Genomic DNA, 25,312 nt, shown 5'->3' with positions numbered 1-25,312 from the left:
TAAACTTTTCCAGATTCACCCCTGTAATTTTTTTGTAAAAACGATCTTGTTTACCTACTACCCTTCCCTTTCCCAGGTCCCTTTACTGACATCTGAAAAATAAGATAAGTAGTGGAATTGTTTGATGTTTTGAGATGGAGAATTAAAATTAATTATTTCCCTCACAAATTTTAATAGATGCTTTTTTATTTCAAAAATATTTTTTTGTAAAAAAAGGATTTTTTTTCTCAGTGAAAGGAAAGTACGGAAAAAAATGCTGCTGTGAGAGTTCAACCCTTCATTTTAAAATTTGTTATTTTATCTGCGTAAAACAAATGAAAATGTTCCGCAAAAAATTGCTGTGACAAAAATTTGTTTCCAAATAAATATTTTTTCACTAAGCGAGTAAAAGCACCTTTTCTGGCAAACGTTCTTTCAGTTTGGCGACAAAATGATTCAGTGGGCTGCGGCGTCTGCTTGTTGTCGTGGCCAGAAACGAGAAAATGTCCGTCTCGCCGCGCCATCAGTGAATCAATTTGCTAGCCGGGTTTGCTTGTTAAATTAAATGCGACTCTAATTTCATCTTGTTCAATCAAAAAATGACAAATCTTCAGCGGTATGATTCACAGCATTCTTTTAGAAATGTTCATTGTTGGGAAGAGTAACAAATTACAAGTGCACATCTTATTTCAACTGTAGTATTATTTATTACTCGAATCATAAAAATGGAATTAAGTCCGATGTCGATGAGCAATAATTATGAAGGTGTGTCTGGAAATTCTAGGACACCCTGGTATCGGAACAAGCGAATTTTGATGATGGCCTTTGCTGCAGTTGTAAGTATAAACATAATATTTCTTCTCGCTGATTCTTTTCTCTGGCACTCTTGCCGTTTCAAAACATTGACTTTGGCGGTAGTAGGGTTAACTGCCCGTGTTTGGTGATTAAATTTAGGCGCCAAAATCAAGGTGTTTTGCTGATTAAGGTGACAAAAACTTTAAACGTTACAAAAAAAAAAAAAAAAAAAGGTTCAATGCTTGACAGTTTAGTATTTGAGTTCAAAATTGAAATCTGAGTTTCAAAAAGCTTAAAATTTTTTTTAAATGTTATTTTTAGTATTAAGAATGGGGAATAGGTTTGAATGCATGAAATTCAACAACCATATGTGAAAATAAATAAATAACTATAAACAAATGCAACGCATTAACGCAGTGAAACACGACGTCTATCTTTGTGTGTGTGTAATAATACATGAGATGTTTTAAAAGAATAAAGTGCAAAAATATTGCAAACACTTGTTTTGGGGTTCCTAGAAACCTTTTTATCAAAAAACTAGCTTCGTTGCCTGGCTTTGCACAGGGTCTACTCGAAAATAAAAATTATGTCAAGTGACGCATGTTCAACAATCAGGTTTCAAGTGGAGAAAAAAAATTACTATAAAATATCCCGTCAAAATAACTATTCTTAAAGAAAGAAAACGGCAAATCACAAAAATTCCCGATTACATTTCACCAAATAATAATCAAAAGGGCAAATTTTTACCTCTAAACAAAAACAAAATTTTATTTAGTCGCAGTCGTGAAAAAAAAAAAAAAAGAGAAAATTAATTTGAATTCTGAAATTTTGAATTCAAATTATGTTTTTCGCAATCACGAACTGAGACAGGACCCTACTCATTGGAGTTATTGTTTTTAGAAACGGCTCCTGCAACAAAATATGTAGGGCCCCTCCCTTGTGACCAGCAGTGTCTATTTGTCAAGTGAATAAGTCTTAGTGCTAGTTTTTTTTTCTATTTTTTGTCTTCAATTTCTAGGGCCGTTAGCCCCTTTAAGGACGCGGGCCCCTCGCTCTGCGGGTACGCAGATCTGGGCCTGCTAATGAGTAAAGTTACATGTTTTTGGTGCAAGGGATTAAGAGATAGGACATTTTAATTTTGCCTTTATGAACTGGGAGAGTCACGCTTATTGCTCTTTGTGCTATAAGTTGTACAAAAAAGGCTTGAAAAAGAAAGTTAGTTGAACTTGAGATTAATAAAAAGTATGAAATATTATTATATTAAAATTAATCGAAAATGGAGAAAGCCAGAGAAAATTAGCCAGCACATATGGAATTTCTAAAACTGGTGTCTAATATAGTTAAAAACAAGGGAAAAAAAAACAAAATTATTTGAATAGTATTTTTAATTATTGTTTCACTTTCAATAATGTTAAACAATGAAAGTGAGTTGAACAGAAAGAATAAGGGTGAATCACTCAAAAAATGAATACATGGTGCTAGAAATGACAAAAAAATTTAAAAAATCATTACCGCCCTTTATAAGTTGACCACCAAAGTACTGCACTGCGAGTGATCAACTTACACGGGTTTCACTGTAACTATTATACTCCATCTGAAAGCATGTTGCACCCGGAAACATTTTCACTTGGACGATAACACGTACCTTGTATGAGAATACACAGTGCAAAATCAAATTAAATATTACTCTTTTTTAGCCTACTTTCCAAGTAAGTCAGACAATAAAGATAAAAAAGCATGGGGTGGGGTGCCTTATTGCCCCCCCCCCCCCCCGGAATCGCCGCCACTGCGGTAGCAGTGCCTTTCATTTTTGCGATCATGATTTTCGTAGAGGTTGCGTTTTCGCGATTGCGATTTTTGTTAATTGTTGTTATATTGTTCTAAATTAACACCAGTAAAAGTTTACTTTTTGCGTGTAACATTTATTTCTTTTTATATATTCATATAAATAAGTGAGCACGATCTGCTGAACAGAAAGTTCGCGAATTCGGCGTTTTGCGCACTTTTCACTCATTTGATCTTGAAGTAGAAACAAAATTTTTTCGACATTACGGCTCAACAAACGCAATTTTAAACAATATTTATTTAATGTTAGGGGAAGGGTATGAGATTCAGTAACTCTCTTTTACCTAAAAATACAAATTGAAGCTTTCTTTGGTGGATGTTAAACAAGAAGGGATATGGTTCTCTTCCGAAAACTGTTTGAAATTGAAATCCCCAACACGGCCATGTTTGACTACGTTAGGGAGAAGGGGCGGGTAAGGGGTTCTCCTCCAGAAATTAAGAAAAAAAAAATAATTCAGGAAATGGAATTGTAAATTATCTTTGGCGACATTCAGAAGGAGAGTCGGAGGCTTTCCTTCGTACCTTTTCCAAAACGGAAGGCCTAAATTGCAATTTTGGGCTTTCCAGTCTCGTCGAGGGGGTCATCAACCCCCTGTTTGGATCCGGACTTAGGCGCCTCATTTCTATTTGTATTTGTCCTCTTCAAAAGAGGCCCCCCCCCCCCCGACTAAAATCTAACAGTGACATTTTCTATGAGAATAAAAATGAACGGTCGTAAATGAATTTTGTGTAAAATTAAAATTTATTTTGGTGTATGTTTCAACAACGATGAAGGACCCTTTTAAGTAGTTTTAAATTGTTTTAGATGGATGTATTATATATCAAAGTTATTGAGCGATATCTTCGTGATACATGTTCCATTGTCTTCAGAAATTTAATAGAGAAATTACTAGGTATGTAAGATTAGCCTAATTTCCGTTGACCCGAATTCTATGTTCGTACGTACTTCGGTACAATTTACAGCAAGAACTGAATTCCGATTAAGAGCAGATGGAGAGGAGGGGGGGGGGGGGGTGATTCGCATCGGTAGATGCATAAGCGTAACCAGAAGGATGTAAGGGAGGCAGCTGCGTCCCGCCCAAAACAGAAAATATTTAAAATAAAACCGGAAAAAAGGGTTAAAATTTCGAAAAAAAAAAAGTTAGTTGACGGTTGCTTCAATTCCTTAACTTATCAATGAGTTCAGCTCCAGCAACGGTGGATGATTTTGAAAATGTACATTTCTTCAATGGGAGTTCCGTGAGAAGGGAAAGTTAAATGTAACGCAAGGTCTACAGCTTTTCAATAACTCCCCACTACAAAATCCAAAAATCGGTTATAACGAAAATTGAAAAATGCCTCCTCCCAGGCTCGTCATATCAGAATTTTCCAGGGGGAGGGCAAAAAGGATAAAATGCATTATATTAAGGAAAAGCAACAATATACATACACAAATTCATGACTGCGTTGTTTTGAAAAAGTGGTGGCCATCACGAAACTTTCTTCTATATCTTTCTTATGAATTCTGATCCCTCCCCATGCTTAACGTGAAAGCAATATTCCCAGCAAAAATAAAATTACGCACATAAAAACTTAACGACCGTCCCAATTTAAGAATTATCGCAAAAGCAAAGTAAAGAGCGAATATTGAAAGTTATTTTAAAAGAATTGCTTGAATTAATGACAAATATTTTATTTATTAACAAACATAAGATGGCAACAGTTAAAGATTTTAAATCAGTGAGATAATATTTCCGATCATTTTAAAATCACGCTAAATACGCAGTCTATTACGATTTATCTTTCATATTGTTGCTTTAATGAAACTATTTTTATTCGCACAAAAAAAATCAGCCCCCCCCCCTTGGAGCGATCTGTGCCAAAATTGAACCAACGCATGTTCAAATATTGGTTCACATTTATTCCAAATTTCATCCAGAACGAAATTTTAGTTTTTGAGATATAGCACTCGCAATGAAAACGAGAGGACGTTCGATTGTACCATCCCCATTTCAGCTCTTGATATGAAAATAGAATCAGCTTTTGTACCCTCTAAGGGCTACTTGTCGATAAATTTTTGTTTGATTCCGTTCATTATTTCTTGAGATATAGCAGTCACAAGTGACGACAAAAAACGTTCTATAGCTCAACCACCGTTTAAGCTATTGACACCAAAACTGAATCAGCACCTGTACATTTTAGGGGCAACATATGGACCACATTTTGTGTGATTCCGCCAGTTACTTTTTGGGGAATAGTGGGCACGCATAACTCAAGAAACGTCCCATTGCTTCACCCCCCTTGGAGGAATTCGCGCCAAAAACCAATGGGCGCAAGTTCACATAGGGGCACATTCGTGTATCAAATTTCGTTTGATTTAATGCAGTAGTTTTTGCTGTAGAGCGGCTATACAAAGCCGGTCACACACACGGACACACACTCAAAACGTTCAAATCCGTCAAAATTCGAAAATTTGCACGAATCCAATACTTTTTTCTACATATTAGATATAGAACAAAGTAAAACAGACTAGGGCAATTGACTCCTTTTGCCCAAATGACGATCTTGTCCCTCTCTAATTCCATTATGCCCTTGGATAAATGTGTTTTTAAAAGTACATTTAACTCCTTTTTGCATTATTATTTAGAACACTCAAAACTCAGGCTATTCAAATCCTATTCCAAAAGTTTCTAAATTTACTAGTGTTGTTTACTTGTGTGTTGTGAAATATTCTTTCAAGAAGTGGTATTAAGCCTTTTAAAAAACTAAGGATGTGCACGAAAAAAAAAAGGTACCAAGGCAAAGTGAGGGGGTGGGGGGTGGCATAAATAATCCATAGAAGTTAAAAAATGAAGTTATGTATTTTCTTTCTTTTTTCAAACATTGCTTCATCTTCATTTTGTTAAAATTTGGCGTTATAGGAAGCTTTCTTTCTTTTTTTCCCCAGATATTCATAATTTCAATTGGTGCTCTTCTAGCAAACGTAATTCCACGTTTTAAAGGTAAGGGTAAAGGCGATCCAGAAGTTAATTTTATGCGGCGAAAATCATCAAAATCAAAAGGTACATAAAATATATTTCCTTTTATGGTATAACTTTTTCTAAATCATAAGTTCATTAAATGCTGTAATATGTTCTTGCATGCAAATATTTTTGTTTTAGTTACTTCTTATTGTATTTTATACAAACGAAGCATGATAACTGTTGCATGTAAAAGTAGTTTTCCCTTTTCCTTTTATGCTCGTAATATTTTCAATTTGACATTAGGTTTAATTTATAATGTTAGACATCTTTTTTCTGTTTTTTTTTTTAATTAAATACCTCTGTAATAAACATATCTTTGTATTTATATTTGTTTATCTTTAAAAAAAAAAAGAAAGAAAAAGAAAACGTCAAGGAAATTGCGAAATTCTGTCTGTGGCTGGCCCGCGCCCAGGATACACCATAGCACCTTCAGCCTTTAAAATTAGTACAAAATTATTTTCAACCCCACCGGGGTTGTACCCGGGGTTTTATTTTTTTAATTTCGGGTTAGTTTTTTATAATTATTTTTAAAGCTAAAATTGCGCACGAATTGCCTAAGGATGAAAAATTTCTCACACCTCTTAATATCTTATGTCATTTGACAGAGACTTTTTTTCTGCGTCAGATTGAGCATATTCCAGTGTTCTTAGTTAATTAGAACATCATACGTAAGGGTTTCTAATTTAGCGGAAATCCTAGGCTCAACTCAATTTGAACCGGAGCTAAGAGTAAAGTATTGCTAAAGATCACGAATTTGAAAACGACTTTTCAAAACGAACGGAACGACCGCTTTGCTGCCTTAAGGAGGCCTGTATGCCGTGAAATATGGTGCAAGTTAGTTTGGACTCTATGGTTTGGACCCTGGCAAGGACGGATCTAGACAAGGAGGGGACGATTGTTTTTACTCTTTGCAACTTCAGTTTCTAAAAATTTTCGAAGAGTGTCCTGAATCTCCCATAGCATCCTTCCTTATGTAATCAAAGATGTCCTACAGCTGTATTTCTTTCGAAAAAAAATACAAATGAAGCCATTGAACCTACCTTTACTATCATCAAAGATCGTCTAAAATTGAGATTTTGAAACTTCAATTTCGGAAAAAATCCCATAGAAAGTTCCGGTCTCTATCCCCAAGAGATAGGTTACGATTGTGTTTTCAAGACTTCAATTTCGGATGAGTTCCGTGGAAGAGCCCCCTTTCTTCTAACACCATCGAATATTAGGTAATAGCGTTTTTAAAACTTTAATAACGAGTATATACGCGAAGAAAAAGTTCTTATCTCTCGCTCGGCTGAAGGAAGGGGGCGATCGCCGCCATCTCCCCTCCCTTGTATCCGTCCATAAACCCTGGAGAAGGGATTCTCTTTGAGACGTTTCTTTAAATTCTGTCTGTGGCGGGCTTGCGTCAAGGAGACAGCATAGCACCCACAGCCTTGAAATTTTGTACAAAATTACTTTCAGCCCCGTCCCCAGGGGTTAGCAACAGGGTTTTTTTTATTAGCTTTTTCCTAATTAATTTTTTAAGCTAAAATTTCACATAAATTGCCTATTAAAGGATTCGAGAGAGATTTTTTTTTTTTTTGCATCAAATAAAGCTTGCTCCAATTTTCTCAATTAATTAGAACGACAAATGTTAGGGTTTCTATTTTAGGAAAAAAGTCATAGGCTTAACTGAATTGAAGCCCAAAGCATTTTTTTTTAATACCTCGGTTATGCATATTTCTATTAAGTACTTTTTGTCTTCAGATGGGAAAGGGATTGTGTTCTAATTATGAGCTCTTCACTTATATTCTATTTGCTACGGGATGGAGAGGGGAATTTTAACTTTTGTTTGAAGCGGAACTCGTGTAACGCGTTTCTTATTTCTTTCTAATACAGGATTTAAATCTTTGCGAATCAAATATGATTGCGAAGCAATCTTCGGGGGTTGGTGAGCGTCAACGAGCAGTGGACGGAGCCCCCTAGTCTCTTCAAATAATAAGTTGCTTAGGGGGCAAATAATAAGTAAATAATAAGTAGCTACCCCCCCCCCCCTGCTCTCCAACCGCCCGGATCTCGATCGTTATATACAGTAGAAGACCGTTATAACACATACCTTGGGACCACAGCTTTTGCGTTATACAGGATTTTGCGTTATATAGATCATTTCACAAATTTTGAAACTAACATTCAGAATATATCTATATAATAGCACTTCAGAATGAGTTTAATCTGCAATGAATATTAAAGCACCAATACTACAATTAGTTATTCCCAAATAAATGTTTCACAATCAAAAGAAAAAACATTATCCTGCACTTCTGCTAGCTTCATGGTTTGCATAACAGCTGCATTTTCAAGAGCCATCTGGTATTTTCTGTTTATTATGGTTACTAATTCTAAATTTAAAAGCTTTGAATTAAGATGGAATGATGAAAAATTTTCAAAATTTAATTTGCCTAACAATTTTTATTTTTGCAAAGCAAAACAGAGTGATTTTTTAAGCTTCAAAATTTATTGTTTACTTCTGAAAAATTGTGCGGTTTATAGAGAATTGCGTTATATAGGTCGGCGTTACAACAGTCTTCTACTGTACTTGCTTTTCGAACAATCATAGGCTGGTCTACGGCCAGGGATGGATACAGACTGCAATTTTAGCGGAGTGTGTCATGCTGAGAAATGACCCCCCCCCCCTCCTTCCCTCCCAACGAACCTACGTTTTGAGTGCAAAAAATGGTTGAGACAAAAAAACTAATTTGAATTTAAAAAAAAAAAAAAAACCTAGGTTTAAATCCCCCGGGGGTGGGGCTCAAAGTAATTTGGTGCAAAATTTCATGACTCTAGGTGCTATGGGGGTCTCATGGACGCCATAGACAGAATTTTACGATTTCTTAAACGTTACTTTTTGTAATATGCCCCCGTTTTACGCGGGGGTTACGTTCCACGGAAATGCCGCGTAAATCGAAACCGCGTAAATTGAGAACTAATATAGCAGTGTTAAAATAAGGGTTAGGTTCCGTAGATAAAAAAATATTTCATTCTAGTGATGACTAATATTGTATAATAAGTTTACTGTGTACTTATATCGATTTTTATGCACAACATGCATAAAGGAAACATAAATTAATTTCGTGTTCTGTTTTTAAAGAGGAGCTGCTGGCTATGATAGTCTTTTGGCAGTCATTAAGAATTTTTCTCTGTAATTCATTGCAGAGCATTAACGCATCCGTGATCACTTGTGTCATTTCCATGATAGAATCTGCCTTCACTAACCAGTCAGAAAGATCATTTTTATTGTCTAGGAATGGCTCAAAATTCTCAATGTAAACGTTTTTGGTTGTGCGTCACCGACGTCTGTATCCTCGTTGGTTTTGGCCTCCTTTGTCACTCCTAAAAACTCTTTTTCCACTGAATTCTGAATTGTGTGAGTTTAACAACTTTTCTTCTGGAAAGAGCTATGGAACCAATCGCATGAAATGTCTCCAGTGACCCAAGCTCGATTATTAGCACGCCAAAATGCAGTTTATTACGTGTAATCTGCAATCTTTAAAAGTTTGGATTTTGAAAGAGAGGAAAATGTTATCTGTTTGCATTGCCGCATCCGCGTAAAACCGAAACTCATCCGCGTAAAATAAAATAAAGGTGTCAAATCTTAAACCGCGTATAATCGAAACCGCGTAAAAGAAACCCGCATAAAACGAGGGTCTACTGTACAGAGAAAACGTGATTCCTTTTTTACTTTCTTCTATGTCTAACATTGAAGAAAGTATTGCAATTTCCGAATTTCGACGGATTCGAACGTTTTGAGGTGTGCTGAGTCCGTTTCGACCATTTTTGGAAATGTCTGTGTGTATGTGTGTGACCGATTTTTTTTGGCCGCTCTACTGCAAAAACTTCTGCACGAAATCGAACGGAATTTGGCACACGTGCGTACCCCTATGGAAACTTGTGCCATTAGTTTTTGACGCAAATTCCTCCCGGGGGGGGGGGGGGAGATGAAGCAATCGAACGTTTCTTCTCTATTCTAGTGACTGCTATATTTCAAGAAATAATGTACGGAATCAAACAAAAATTTATCAACATGTAGCTCTTAGGGGGTAAGAGGTGATTATATTTTAGCGTCAACATCTCAAAAGGGGGTGTTGCAATCGAACCTTCTTTCTTGTTCATTGCGAGTGCTATATCTCAAGAAGTAATGCTACGTTTTTCATGAAATTTAGAATAAATGTGAACCTACAAGGGGGTGGGGCAGGCGCTGATTTAATTTTAGCGTCAATCGCTTCAATGGGAGTTGTTTTTTGTTCGAATAAAAATAACTTTTATCAATGCAACAATAAGAAAGTGTCACCTGCGCGGTTTTAATTGTTAGGAGGAAAATTTTCAATAATTTAAAATTAAATTAAATCTGTTGCTGATGGCAGCAGATAAAAAATTTTTTATCTGTTGCCATCTTATGTTTGTGAAGAAATAAAATGTTTGTGATTAATCTAAGCTAGGCTTAAAAATAATTTTCAATTTTCGCTCTTAAATTTGCTTTTGCTAGGATATTTCGGTAATGGGTCGTTTCCAAAATTTTAAAAGTGTTTTTGTTCTGAAAGAGCATGCTTGAAAACATAGAATCTGACCATTTTAAAAATAATCTGTTTAAGTTTAATATTAAAAAAAAAAAAAAAAAAAAAAAAAACTTAGATCGGAGCGCTTTTATTGTTTACGGCTTCTGTTGATGACATCACAAATGATGAAATGTCATTCTGTGTTGCCATTTACAATGCAAAATATTTAATTCGCATCTTTACTCACGTGTATTGGCAACGATATGGTTGATAGCAAGCGTAGAGAGCAACATTGATTTCGCTTCTTGATTATCATAACGTGGAAATGTGGTAGAAAGATGCGGCAAAGTGCATCATTTGTGACGTCATCAAGACCACGCAATGTTTGAACAATCGGACATTTTAAAAAATTAATCTAAAAAAAAAGTTTTAAAAATATTTTCTGGGTGTATGTTATTTTTTTTTGCTCATTCTATCCATTTCAATGACTTAGTAGTACTTTTGACTGTAGGAAACCACCCCATTCGGAAATTGCGAAGTTTTTGCGTTCGTAATTTTGTTTGTGTTGCGAGTATTGCTTTTCCTTGTCAGGCGTGGGGAGTGGGGAGGTATCCTTTTTTACCTGAGTCTAGTATTTTCTGGAGGTTACACGGTTTGCCCATTCATTATTAGCATTAAAATAGTGCCAAAAAAAAAAAAAAAAAAAATATTAACATTAACATGTCGATGTTCGAAATGTCGTCAAATACAGCTATCTTGGCGACATTTGGCGACTTCTCGCTTAATTTGACGCCAAAAATAAGTCATCATAAGTCTAGAGCCAACTTGTAGCTCTTAAATTTCTCGCGAAAATTAATGGGAAAAACGCTAGATTTCTACAAATTCTGCCAGATTACAACAAATTAAGTATATATTGAACATAAAAAATTGCTATTTGCAAAATTTTGTAACAATACGTTGGATACAAGAATTCATTCTATATAGTTTTGTATAGTATCGCTATCGTTATAGCCTGATCAAAAACGGCGTTTTTTGAGATTTGCTTAATTGCTTTGAATATCTTAGTAATCATATGGGTTACTTCTAAATTGCTGTGTTTTTAAAAGGATCGATTCGTATTTTTCAAAGACGGCCGATGTTAAAGGCGACTATAAAAATATATCAGAAGTTTTAAAATTATAACTTTAATTACAAATAAAAAAATTTTGAAAAAAAAATAGAACCGACTTCAAAATTGCTCTAAAAAGTGAAAAATAATTTTATTCTTTAAACACCATCGATAATGCTTTTAAACATAATTTTTGAAGTTGGCGCAAAAACAAAACGTAAAATCCAGTGTATCCATGCTTCGTTCATATTTTTTTTCAGAAAAGCATCCAAAGTTACGAACGAAACATTTATATCGCTGTTCAAATATGCTGTCATCAATGCATAATGTATGTGATAGTGAAGAAACTGGTCCTGGTTAAATTTCCAGTTGTATTTGAGTTATGGCTGTGAATGATTTTATCTATCGTTTTTGCGCCAACTTCAAAAATTATGTTTAAAAGCATTATCGATGGTGTTTAAAGAATAAAATTATTTTTCACTTTTTAGAGCAATTTTGAAGTCGGTTCTATTTTTTTTTTCAAAATTTTTTTATTTCATTCTTTTTAGTGTAAATATAGGTATTTCAGAAATAATAAGAAGTTACCATCACGAAACTTCACATTTTTTTCTTAAAAATGCTCCATACTAAAAAAACAAAAAAAAACCATTGACACGCGTTAAACTTTAAGCGATTGGCACTAAAAACTTATCTTTGTTCCTCTCTGGAAATCATACGTAGTTAATTTAATTATAACCATTTAAGTATTACGTTTTTCTTAACTAATTTACATTCCACAGCATATAAGTTGCTCATGATACAATCCTGTATTTTCTTACTTAGCCCCGAGATGATAACGATAAAAATACTACAGAGTAGTTGAGTCAAACCTAATGGTAGCATTGTGAAGGCTAAGCAGATCCTAATCACTGCATCACCTCGCTTCCAGGTTAGGTTTACCCCTACTATGGAGCAATAGCACTGAAGAAAGGAAGATTTTGATAATTCACATAGGTTTACTATAAATCAACAGGGTTACTAAAATAAAATTATTTACCCAAAAATGAGACGACAGCGCCAGATTCCCCATTATCGAAATATCCATTGAAGAAATTTGATGCTTGCTTCAGAGAAGCCTTCATTCAAAATTATCATTACAATTACTATTAATGTTACTGTTATAGGGCACCAAAGTTTTATAACAATGAGTTTCCTATTGTCGCGTAGATGAAGATAGCGAAGACAATGTGAAAGCTAAATGAAGCGAATACTCGTTAGTCTCAACTCGAGATCTTTATTCAGAACCATGAATGAACGTTACATCTCTTTATATACAACTTGAGAAAGTGCGGGAACTTTCCAGACTTGGAAAGATACAGAAATTAAAAGAAGATTCGAGAAAATACGGGAAACAGTAGAAACGAAATTTTAGTAAAATTCACTTTGTCCTAGTCGGGATTTGAACCCGGGACGCTCGTGTGGGAGGCGAGAATTCTACCTCTGAGCCACCGTTATCCACGGATGACAAGTGCGAACTTCGCTACAAAATCATTTAATAGGGAAATTGCATAAAATGTACTGTTTTTTGCCCATAACTTTTTTTCTAAAGAACAAATATGGTCAAACAAAGTAATGGGACCTAAGTTGAGCCATCCCCTATCCATTAAAAAAAGAATCATCAAAATCGGTTCACTAGGTGAGACGCTATGAGTGGACAAACAAAAAAAAAAAAAACATACATACGGTATGAATTGATAACCGCCTCCTTTTTGAAGTCAGTTAAAAAAAAGACTATTTTCATCTGTAGCTTGTATAATTTTTACTGTTTCATTTACATCATTTATTCAGATATGCAAGCTCTGTGACTTTTGGATTTCAGGATCTCTGTTCTTTTTAGTAGAATCTAGTTCTTATTGTTTAGATTTTAAACGAAGGCAAGTTAATTAAATTTTTACCTCACATTATTTCAGAAGCTAAGTTAAATTCACGGAATGCATTTTTGTACTTTCAAAATTTCAAATGTTTTAAGAAAATGACTTACATTGAAACGTTCTTGAGGATGTTGCATAATTATTTTCATGTTACATATATTGTTATAAAATTATTTGACTGATGATAAGAAGTTGTCAAAAATGAAATTTTTAGTTAAGGGACTGTCCACAAATTATGTCGCGTTTTGTGGGGGAAGGGAGTTCGTGAAATTGTGACACATTTGTTTTTCAGAATATGTCTTGAAAAATAATGTAACATGTGAAAAGTGGGGGGAGGGGGGTTGTCATGTGAAGTGTGTTGCTTTGAAAAGGGGGAGGGGTCAAAAATGTTGAAAAAAGGTGTGACAGCATTTTTGGACAGCCCCTAAAGTAATGTAGAATTCTCATGAATTTTACAACAGAGTAATGCAATTAGTCATAAAAAAAAATCTTTTAGTTTTTACAGCCCTGCCTTCAATTACTTGGAATGGTACGTGCCCAGAAAGAGCTGCAAAATGTCCATCTAGGTAATTGGTATAATAATAAGCTACTTCGAATATCTTTTTCACTGATTAATAATTTTTCTCAGAAATTGATTGTACTAATTTTGCGAGAGCTATTCAATACACACATTTGGAACAGTTACATTAAAATCAATAAAATTAAACTCTGGTGTGAAAGCAGAAAGTTTTAAGTGATTTTAGTACTAATTTGCAAAAAAGAAAATACTGTTTTTAATAGAAAATTGTGTAAAGATTATATATAACATTACTGACAGCAGAAATAAAATGTAATTTCTACTCATTCTGCTTTAGACTGTTTTTTTACTTCTTTTTGAATGTTTAAATCGATTGTTCTCTTTTTTTCTTTCTCTCTTAAAAAATATTGAATTTTATTTTCATAGTTTTCAAGAATCTCCACCGCTCATTTTGGTTTCCTTAGATGGGTTTCGTCCTGATTACTTGTACAGGAGCTTCACTTCAACCATACAAAATATTTCTGAATGTGGCGCTAAGGCAAAATTCATGTATCCTGTGTATCCATCCAAAACATTTCCAAATCATTACAGTCAAGTAACGGTAATATCAGATTCAATTTTACTCAAGGAAAATTAATTTCTTAATCTTACTTTCTCAACACGAAGTTTATTTTATAGGGTTTAAATCCCGCATCTCATGGCATCATCGACAATCAAATGTATGATCCGAAAAAAGGTCAACGATTTAAAGTTGGAGAATCAAGTATGTTGGCACCATATTGGTGGGAAAAGGAACCAGTAAGTTCATGCTTCATTTTTTTTTCTTATGGATCATAGATTAGGACAACTTGTGCACTACTTTTCTCCGCACACACCCCACCACTTAGCTGCAAGCCTTAGGTTCCACCATCCGGGGGTCCGGGTAGGGGGTCCCCCATTGGCGTAGCCAGGATTCCAGTTAGGGAGGGGTAAGCATAGGTACAACAAGATAGTGGTTTTTAGTTTTCCTCCCCCCCCCCCCACTGCAGACCTCAGAAATTGTTTGAAATTGTAGTCTTCCTCTTCCTCTAAAATAACATTCTACATTATAGAAAAAAGGGTTATGTGACGGGAAATTTTTTCAAATTGAAGTCCTAAAATTGCAATTTTAAACTACTGTAAACTCCAGATTATCTGCGGAATAGGGTAGCACATTGACAGCGGATAAGCAAAAACCGCGGATAATCCGAATAATTGGTAAAAAACGATACTATTGTATACTATCTAAAAAATATGAAGAGCACTCACAAATACATTTAAATTATAGCTAAACGCATTATTTTATCTACTAACATTGAATGTAAAAAATGAGCATATGTAAAAGCTAAAAACAAACAAGAACAACACAATCATAAGCTAAAGAAACATTTAACTGGCCATTTGAAAAAAAATAGTGAATAAACCCCCGGATAAACCGACCGCCGATAATCGGGAGTTTACTGTATCTTTGGTGACATTTAGATAGAACATGGGGGGGGGGGGGGGTTTCAGATGTTATCTTCTAGTGAGGGGCAAAAGCCTCCCTCTGGCTACACCCATGTACACTGGTATTGTATTCATACAATGCATTATGCCTAATTCATAAGTTATTTTATAAGGAGTATGAATAAAATGTCTTAATCAGGATTGAGGAGAGGCCATGTCAGCCTGGTCCTAAAATAGGGGCCCTGTTGTATGTAGGGAGGGGCCTGGTGACTAAACTGACAAGGGGCCTGCCATGGCTCTTGGTGGGCCTGATCTTGTAACATCATATCAAGTTGCAGAACTGTAGGCACTATTAACAGCTTGCCGCACAGCATCACAGCAGGTAAGAAAGGTTCACTAATATTTAAGCTAATTCACGCAGGCTTTGGCAGGAAACATCAAGCAAAAGTGTGTCAAAACTAAACTAAGCATCATTGAGGCATTCCATGGCAAGCGACCTCATTGTCTCCACTGACCATCTCTGATTTGGATGAAATTTTATAGAGGTGCAAGAATGTGCCTTTGAAACTAACCTACGCAAATTTTCAGCTTCTAAGACCCCATTACTGTAGATCTTCCTTCCTTCCTCAGTGGCACGACAGCCCTGGGTGGGCCCTGGCCTTCTCAACAATTTTCTGATCTGAGGATCTAGGACCAATAATAAAAAAAAGGCTCCAAAATCGTGAATCAGCTTTGTGAAACGAATTGCCATGTTTAGGCTGATCCCCCATTGAAGGCCATTTTGGAGCCCACTTTTTTATTTTGAAAGTACCCTATGTAATGTGTCTTGGAAGTTGAAAATTCGCATAGGTTAGTTTCAAAGGCATGTCTGCACCTCTAAAAAACGTCCTCCAAATTGGAAATGGTTGGATGAGGACCACCAGATCACATGACATAGAATGAATCTATGATGTTTAATTTTTGAGACCATTTTGTGTGCACCTTTGCTACCTGTTTCCTGCCAAACCCAGCGAGGTTTAGCTTAAACAATAGCGAACCATTCTTACCTCCTGGAGTGTGCTTATGCATATAAATTTTGGGCTTTTATACTATTTATAGGTCAGTCATTCATGTGTTCTTGGACAGTATTACAGTTTAAGACTGTTATAACGCACACCTTCGGACCAGAGCTTTTGCGTTATACAGGTTTTTGCGTTATATAGATCATTTCACAAATTTTGAAACTGATATTCAGAACATATCTATGTATTAGCACTAAAGAATGAGTTTTATCTGCAATGAGTATTAAAGCACTTATATTACTATAGTCATTTACAAATAAATATGTTTCACAATTAAAAAAAAGTTAATTAACCTGCACTTCTGCTAGCTTCATGGTTTGCATAACAGCTGCATTTTCAAGAGCCTACTGCTTTTTTTTGTTTGCTGTGAATACTAATTTTCATTTAAAAGCTTTGAATTAAGATGGAAGGATTAAAAACTGTTTCAAAATTTAATTTGCCTAACACATTTTATGTTTGTGAAGGAAAACCTTAAGGATTTTTTAAAGTTCAAAGCCTATTGTTTACTTCAGAAAAGTTGTGCGGTTTATAGAGAATTGCGTCATATAGGTCGGCGTTATAAAGGTATTCTACTGTGTTCACATTTTCACCTATCTATCCATTTGTTATTGTAATGATGTACATTAATTATTCACCTGTTTTGGATAATAAGATGATGTGAAACTTGATTTTTTAACCTAGATTTGGCTCACTGCAATGAAACAAGGAAAAAAGGCTGCATGTTTTTTCTGGCCAGGATCTGAAGTGAAGATAAATGGCATGTATCCTACTCATTACAGAAAGTATGATGGGTAAGAACTAAGGTGTGATGTTTATAAAAATATTTTTCAAGAAAGTGTGTAATAGCAATGCAATTTCTCTTAAGACTGACCCAGTATTGGCTATTTTGGGCAGCTGATTCAGGCTTTGAATTGAAATCAAGAGTTATGTTAGCATAGAGACTAAACAAGAGCAAGCAGATCCAGTTTCTTGTTTGAGAGGGCGTCATTTCCGGAAAGGGGGAAAGTCAAAAGGTTAATATTTTTCAGCTTAAAATACTAAGTTTGTGTTGTATTTTTCAAAATATGTCCCCAAAAAACAGCATTAGACTATCTTTGGTCAGTTTAAGAGGGTTCCCCATAATGGATGACCCCCCTCTGGAACTGTGCTTGAAACTCAATATTGATTGAATCTAGTATGTTTGTTATGTAATAAGAAAGAACTTCTCAGCATAAGCAAGCACACAAGAGTAATAATAGGTACCGTTGGCATTTATATTGTGCGTGATGTCATTGCTATAGGCTCTCTGTTGGTTTGGTGCCCTCAGTTGCAAAAGCAAAAAGGTATTATATTTTGAAACATGCTAACACATAATTTGTTGCCAAATTTGTCAATGCTTTTCCTGAAGAAAAAACATTTCTATATCTTGTTTTAAATAAAATTTTGTGTTTAACATTCATAGCCGAACTTCCTTAATTTTCAGTATGAATTCTCTTTTGACAATTTTGTTTTAATCTTTTTAAAGATTTTAATTTCTTCAAATTTTTACAGATCAATACCATTTGAAGAGAGGGTTGATCAAGTGTTGAAGTGGCTAGATTTACCTGTTGATTCAAGACCAAACTTTCTCACATTATATGTCAATGAACCAGACCATGCAGCTCATGCTTTTGGCACAAATTCAAATCAAGTAACTAGATTTATTTTTCATATTACAAATACAAATGTGATGTCCGGCAACTGGCTCTGGGCCCAGTTAGGCTGGTCCTAGTCAATTTACAATCCCCAGTGAAGATCAATGGCCCTCTTAAAACTATCTACTCCCTTGCTCATTACCACCTCTTCCAAAAGCTGTTCCAAGGTTCCACTACCCTGCTAAAATAATATTTTTTCCTAATATCCATGTTAGCCTGAGATTTAAATAGCTTAAAACAATGACCCTTGTCCCGTTTAAAGTGCTAAACTTTAGCCCTGTAACATCTTTCATTTTAATAAATTTAAACAACTGAATCAGGTCCCCTCAGTCTCTTCTTTGACTTTAACTTATTATTAATCCATTATAAGAGCAATAATAGGCTCTTGACCTAATGTTTACTGTTATGTAATTTTTATTTTAGGTTGCTATTACTTTACAAGTTTTCCATTTAAATATGGAATCCAGGCATAAAAGTCAATATGTAATCTCAAGCAAAAGGAGACTCTGAGAAAGCATAATTCAGAAGTTCATACAGGGTAACAAGAAATAACTTGGAACCCATGATACAATGTAATTTTAACGTCAATAAAAATATTACGACAAAACTTCAAAATTAATATGAATATATAATTTTGTCTAATATATTTACAAATTTTCAAAGGGGCTATTTTTAGCCTTAATACAAAGCTTTAAACGTGTCACAACATTTTTGGCTATGTGTCGTAACTCATTTACTGATGTTTTATCCCATTCCTTGCATAAAGATTTCTTCAGGACTCCAAAGATTTATGAGGTTTAGCACACACCCTTGTTTCCAAGAGGGACCAAAGAGAATAATCCATTGCGTTCAAATCTGGTGAATACAGTGGCCATTTTTGAGCTCCAATGAAGTCTGGAAAATGTGTCTTGCACCAATCTTGAGGGGCTTTACCTCTGTGTGCAGGTGCGAAATCTTGTTGGAAGGTTCATCTTTTGTTTCTGAACTTTTGCGACCAAGGTAAGACAGCATCTTCCAAAATGAGTTTGTGATATGTTCCTTGACCAACAAAAACAAGTGGTGCTTTCCCAGTAGCACATATCTAGGCTTGCCAGATTTCTGAAATGTTCAACCAGGACATAGGAGTGCCCCCCTCCCCCCAGCATCGCTAGTATTCAAAAGGGTATACACCCCCGCCTGATTTTTTGGAGTGTTTAATAGGGCAGTTTATTCTCAAATTATTATGAACCTAAAACATGGGTTATAAAAATTGACATAATCAGATAAAATCTGAACATTTAACTTCTTAGCTGTAAATATTTACAATTTATTTTAATTAGAAAAAACACTTTGAAGTTAAGATTAAAAAATTCAACAATATTTAGATATACTTTTCATTTTATGGGACTTTTTAGACGGTCTTTTTTGGTTTTATTCTTGTTGTAAAAATCCTCACAAGCTAATCTGGTAATAATTTTAGAACTCAGTTTTGCAAACGATGATGTAATTAACCTAAATAATCCTTTACAGTTAATTACTTTTATACCGTTTTGGTCATTTGTAATCAAATTTATCTTTTTCCGGGACGTGAAGTAAATCGGCCGGGACACTCTGGGATTTTGTCCGAAAACCGGGACGTCTGGCAAGCCTACTCATATCAAACTCCAAAAGATTGTTGATAACCTTCAACAATGCAAGAAATTCTTGAAGACAAGGGTGTATGCTAAACCTCATAAAACTTTATCATCCCTAAAGTAATCCTGATGCAAGGAATGGGATAAAACATCAGTAACTGAGTTGCAGCCCATAGGCAGAAAATTTGTGACACTTTTAAGCTCTATATTAAAGCTAAAGGTAGCCACTTCAAAAATTTGTAAACATATTAGACAAAATAATGTGTTCGTATTAATTTTGAAGTTTTGTCGTAATATTCAGTAAGTTACCGCTCTATAGCAAGGGCTAAGGCTATAAAGCGGTAACTTACTGAATATACCATGCCTTTCAAGGGCGCCCATATGCAAAATTTTAAGGGGGGCTCAGATATTTTTTCCATGGTTTAGCAGGATATTTTCCCCATAGAATCCGATTTCAGTACAGATTAGAGTTATTAAAGTTTGACATTTTCAATAAATTATTCATTAATGACTGAAGAAGAAAGGTTTTTACATTTTTGCAAAGAAAAAGTACTAAAAACAAGGAAGTTCCAAATTTTAGGGGGGGGGGGGGGCTTGAGCCCCCTCTTGCCCTCCTATATGGGTGTCCTTGATACCTTGCCTATCTTCGAGTTGAACCGAACCACTGCTTCGGTCACTCGTTTGATCTGTGCTAATTCCATATTAGCTACCAGTTTGTTTGGCTTTAACATTAGCCGTAGCATAGAAAATGCCAAAAATTTAGAAACATTTAATTTTTTCAGCTGTTTTCTTTGCAAATGATTATTTTATTGCAATGTGTATACATATTATTAGTTTATTTTATAATGTCTAGCATTGTTTTTTCAGTTCAATGTATTTTTTTAACCTCCCTACCCATACATTGGAAATTTGGGGGAGGGGATTGAGCACCCTCTATCAGTTGAAGTAAGAAGCAAAAATTATTCCAGTATATTGCTATCCACAAGTGTAAAAATATTGAGGGGTGTCCCGGTATCTAGGAAAAACATTTTTTTTATATGTATTTTTTGAACCACCCTAATGTACAACTGTTAAAGCATTTTTTAAAGGAAAATAATTTGAAACTGAAAAGTAGAGAAGAAGTGCAGCAAAGTAAAATTATGTGATAGTGCGAGTTTCAGTCATATTTCTTTGACTTGCATTTAAACTAGATGTTAAGTCATTTTAATTTTTTTTTATAGGTGAATCAAGCTTTGAAAAAGGTGGATGACATGGTTGCTAGACTTTTTTCTGGACTGCAACAGCGAAAGATTGTGGGCTGTGTAAATGTCGTTATATTATCTGATCACGGTAAAACATTATTTGAATTGATATGCCTTTTTTTACACTTTAGTACTTGTAGTATCATGTCTTGTGAGCCAAAATGAACTAATTAGATTTTTGAAGTGCTCATAAAACTTTTTGGCGCAATTAAAAGAAAAAAAAAAAAAAAGCTAAGAAAATTAAAAGGAGAAAAAGTGTAACTGTTGCAACCCGATAAAAACTTGTTTTAATTTATATTTGTGCAAACTTTTTAAATTTTCAAATTTAAACTTTCATTTTTTGATCAAATTCATTTTTTTAAATATTTTTTTCTGTTACTCGGAAGAATATACTTAATGAAAATAAAACAAATATAGAGATATTTTTATATTCACAAATGACATTAAATTACAAAGACTAAATTATGTAATTTAGCTCCTATAAATGTTAAACAATGTTAATAAAGCAGAATTAGATGGAAAAAAAAAGTGCAGACATTTGCTTTTGAATTACAAGGAAACTTAATCATAAATGCTACAGCTTTCTTTTATCTATGAACTCATGCATTGAAAAAGAGGTTTCTTCTAACTCCAAAACACATGCCCGAATATTTTTGGAAATTTTTGTGTTTATTAACATTAAATTTACCATTTATAATTTCTGCACAAAGATACTGTTTTTATTTTTCAAACTATCTGTTAACAATGTGTTGTTTAACAATGGTATTTCTTCTCTTTTCAATATGTTGTAAATAAAAAAACTAATATAGAGGTTCATTTGTTGGATTGATTATGTATTTAAATTATATTAATACCAATATATCATGGGATCAGCTGAAAGACAACAATTTTTTCTCATACTTTGAGAAAGTTTGATTCGTGTGATTTTGGATAAGGACTCAGCTTAAAAATTGTATCTTTCCATCACAGCCCAGATGGCTGAAATTGATTAGACCAAGATAACCACTTAAAAGAACATGTCCAAAAGCAATGTCATGGCAGTCAGAAAGAGCATGTTAGTTGAACCATTTTTTCTTCTTTTTGAACATTGTTATTGATTTTTTATAGTTCACTTAAACACTTGTGACTGGAGTGTCCCAGGTTCAATCCTAACCGAAGATCCAGTCTTCATAAATGGTGACTGGGGGACGTTAAATATGCTATTAGTCACAAAGTCCTCCAAGTGAAACTAAACCTCTGGAGATCAGTGGCGCACACAAGGAGAGGGTCGAGGGGGTCCTAACCCCTCCCATGGCCCTTGAGCTTTTTTAATTGACTATAATCTTATGCAAGTAGTGCATTAAATAATTCCAAGCAAAACTAACAATTTCAAATTCAATAAATGAAAAAGATAAAATTTATTTTCCCTCTTTCTTCCTCTACAAAATCGAACTGTATGTGAACATAAATTGTTCTAGAATGATGATTTTGCTTCGCTGTTTTTATTTTTAACTGTGAGAAAAGTAAATACATTCATTCTTATGCTTTCTGGTATTTTAATTAAGTGTTTGTTATACATAAATCAATTTTATTAAATAAAGCTAAGTATTTATTCAATAAATGTTTCAAATGTTTTTTGTTTCTGAAAATCAATAAAATCAAAAGAATGTGTTTGAATGCGTGTTGAAGTATGATATGATAATGGTAGACCTTCGATCCTGTGAATCTTTGAGAAATTCCTGTTTGCGTGGCTGCTGGGGATGCTGGATCGGGATTGCTCAGTTTCTGGTCAGGATCAAAAAATCAGAGCTGTGTTTAGAGTTCCATCCAACTGGTTAAACCACAAATCAGGGCATATTTTAAGGAAATTTGACTGTGTTCGCAACTCCAACTTCCTCGGAAGGGAGAAGGGATTGTAAATGTGCAGTTTATGTTAGTTGAATAATCGTCAAAAAAAAGTTGGGGTGTGAAAATTGGAATTAGGGAAATTATTGCTAATAGTCGTTTTGTTCGATGGGAAAAGAGTGTAAAGAACTTAAACGCTGTGACTCAGCGTTTAAAATAGTTCAAACAGTCACCGAGTTTTTGAATTTTTTTAATTTCATTCATTTTATACAACCATTCATTTTCATTTTAATACAACTAAATTCCAAACCCATTGTCTTTTCAAAAAAAAAAAAAATCATATAAAACCTTTCTTTGTAAAGTTCAGCTTCTGGTTTTCCTTCTCTTCAGTTTTTAATTTGCAGAATTTTTATGACGGGTGGCTGCGGGTTGAAATAGGCTGTCCCACAGCCATTTAGAGCAATATTCAATCTTTTGTTTATTGTTTCAATTGTCGTTCCGGCACGATGGTCCGATTTGACTATATTATAACTGGAAAGTACCCGCTCCACCTGCATCGAATAGGGGAGTTTAGAAACACATAACCAATGGAAAAATTTAGGAAAATGTAGGTGGGCAATTTTATTTGACTGTGGGGTCAATTTTATTTGACTGTATGGGAAATTGCCCCCCAAAAAAACCCATTAAAATATGCCCTGCCACAAATAGTGGTAGGTTCGGAGGACCGTGGAGTGAAAAGTGAAAAGTTCATGACAGATTACTGCAACAATGCTACATTTGCATTATGTGTAAAAAAAAGGAACCATATTTCTATCGAGTTCTCATTTCTAATATGTTTTAATTCCTACTTTTCATGATTTTATTTTTATGTGATATAACCTGAATGCTTAACATTGAAGACGTTTGAGGGTAGAAAAAGAAATGATGTTAACATAATTTGTATTCTTATGTCAAACTTTTGAATATGCTTTTCCATAAAAAAAGTATGATTTATGATATTAGTTACATCTGTGATTGATTTTTAGGTAAACTTTTCTATTTTTTTTTTTTTTTTTGAATTTTTAATCTTTGCATTATAACTATTTAAGTTCATATTCATCTTATTAACTTATTCATCAAAATGCATTTTAATTTCCTAGGAATGGCAGATAGTGATTGTAGCCAGGTAGTGGACCTCCGAAACCTCCTTGATATTTCAACAGTTTACTATATAAATGGCCCATTTGGTAGACTGCGCCCTAAAGGTTATTTCGATAAAAGTTAGTATTTATTTTTTTTTGATTATTAATCCTTAAAAATGCTGTTACAGTCAGATCTCGATTATAAGTTTACTCGCTTATAAAGTCACCCCACTTTCTAAAGTCTCGGCTTACTGAATAGGAATTCTTTGTTATGTCTTATGGGATATATGGTCAAGTCTTAATACATTAATGGCTAATAAGTCTTTCTGTCTGATTTCTTTAAATGATTTCAGTGCTTAATAGATTCACTTCCAAGAATTCTCCACGATATAAAATTCCTAAAAAAGTTAAAAGTCATATTCCTATTAACGTAGCATGTAGTACACCGAACGCAGTAGAAAGTGAGTATTATGACAGTGACACTAAAATATAATGCAATAACAAGAGCATTCAGAGTGTACATATCGCACTTTTTTACCAGCCATGAGAAGCCGAAGAAAATTTTCAGAAAACAATTAGAAACCATTGTGCTAAAATTAAAGAAAAAACCCATTAGTCCAGTATTACTGATAATTTTAAGTTAGGTAAGTTGCACATTAGTTCTCTGCTTGGGCATATTTGTAAGCAGGTTTACTCTGCATGAAGATTCTAAAAAATCATTCTAAAATTTCTCATTAATTCCAAAGGTTTTAATTGGTTCAAATCTATTAAACTATTATAATTTAAGGACTGATATTTTTGAACGTTTTAAATTTTAAAAAGAATTAATATATATATACATGTTTATGCCTTACAAACGTTATAAAACATATATGAATCGGTTATAAGGTCACACCCTGCTTATAAGGTCAGTTTCATGAAGTTATGAGAGGTGACCTTATATTGAGGTCCGACTGTATTTATTGTATTTAAGATTGTAAAATATTCCTTAAATGTTACAGTTACGAAGAATAGTTACATAGATTTACTTAACTTAAATTTTATATGAAAGGCTTTGCAACCAGAAGATTGTGCACTTTATTAATATGTTTTTATGTAGCTGAAAGTTTTTAAAAAATATTTTTAAGCATTAAGCATTTTTGTATAGCATTTTACCATACATTTCCTGAACCAAACTTGTAAATTTTAACCTATGCTAATGATTGAAGAACCTATGCTAAAAACTTTAAAGGAATGTAGTTATTCATAAAGACATGTGTAAAGAGTGTTAAGAGGAAGCATTTGGTATCGGAACAAGAATTTTAAATGTTCTATTTTCGTAAAAATTTTTGGAAATTGACCATTTTTTATCTTTTTTTCCAACCTTCTAGCTTGTTTCCCAGTACCTAAACCTTAATATTTTTCAAAAATAATATTAGAAATGAATTCCTAGGGGACAAATACAGTGCATCCCAATTGCGCAAGTCAATATTCAAAAAAAATTTTTTTATGACATACCCTAGTGTACATATCACACCAATAACTTTGCATAGGGCACCTTTGTAAATGCATCCTATAACTTTTCTAACACTTGAGATAAGTGCCTACACCTACTTAGCATTTATTTTGGTCATTAAATTGACTTTGATTT

The 25,312-nt window shown here is 34.1% G+C and overlaps 1 protein-coding gene across 1 annotated transcript in view; it reads left to right on the top strand.

Moving 5' to 3' along the window:
* Window positions 1–451: 451 nt before the first annotated feature.
* The window catches only part of LOC129219694 (venom phosphodiesterase-like), a 44,459-nt gene continuing 19,598 nt past the window's right edge, over window positions 452–25,312 (top strand). The window contains exons 1-9 of the mRNA XM_054853979.1: window positions 452–815; window positions 5,546–5,660; window positions 13,665–13,734; window positions 14,112–14,286; window positions 14,364–14,483; window positions 16,892–17,001; window positions 17,741–17,879; window positions 20,717–20,825; window positions 23,701–23,820. Of these exons, the coding sequence (XP_054709954.1) occupies window positions 705–815; window positions 5,546–5,660; window positions 13,665–13,734; window positions 14,112–14,286; window positions 14,364–14,483; window positions 16,892–17,001; window positions 17,741–17,879; window positions 20,717–20,825; window positions 23,701–23,820 (1,069 nt within the window). The 5' untranslated portion in view covers window positions 452–704. The remainder of the gene's footprint in view (window positions 816–5,545; window positions 5,661–13,664; window positions 13,735–14,111; window positions 14,287–14,363; window positions 14,484–16,891; window positions 17,002–17,740; window positions 17,880–20,716; window positions 20,826–23,700; window positions 23,821–25,312) is intronic.

This window comes from Uloborus diversus, chromosome 1 (genome assembly GCF_026930045.1).
Source record: "Uloborus diversus isolate 005 chromosome 1, Udiv.v.3.1, whole genome shotgun sequence".
NCBI classification, from domain to species: Eukaryota; Metazoa; Arthropoda; class Arachnida; order Araneae; family Uloboridae; genus Uloborus; species Uloborus diversus.
The sequence above is the reverse complement of the archived record's forward strand: the minus strand, read 5'-3'. Positions and strand labels throughout refer to the sequence as shown.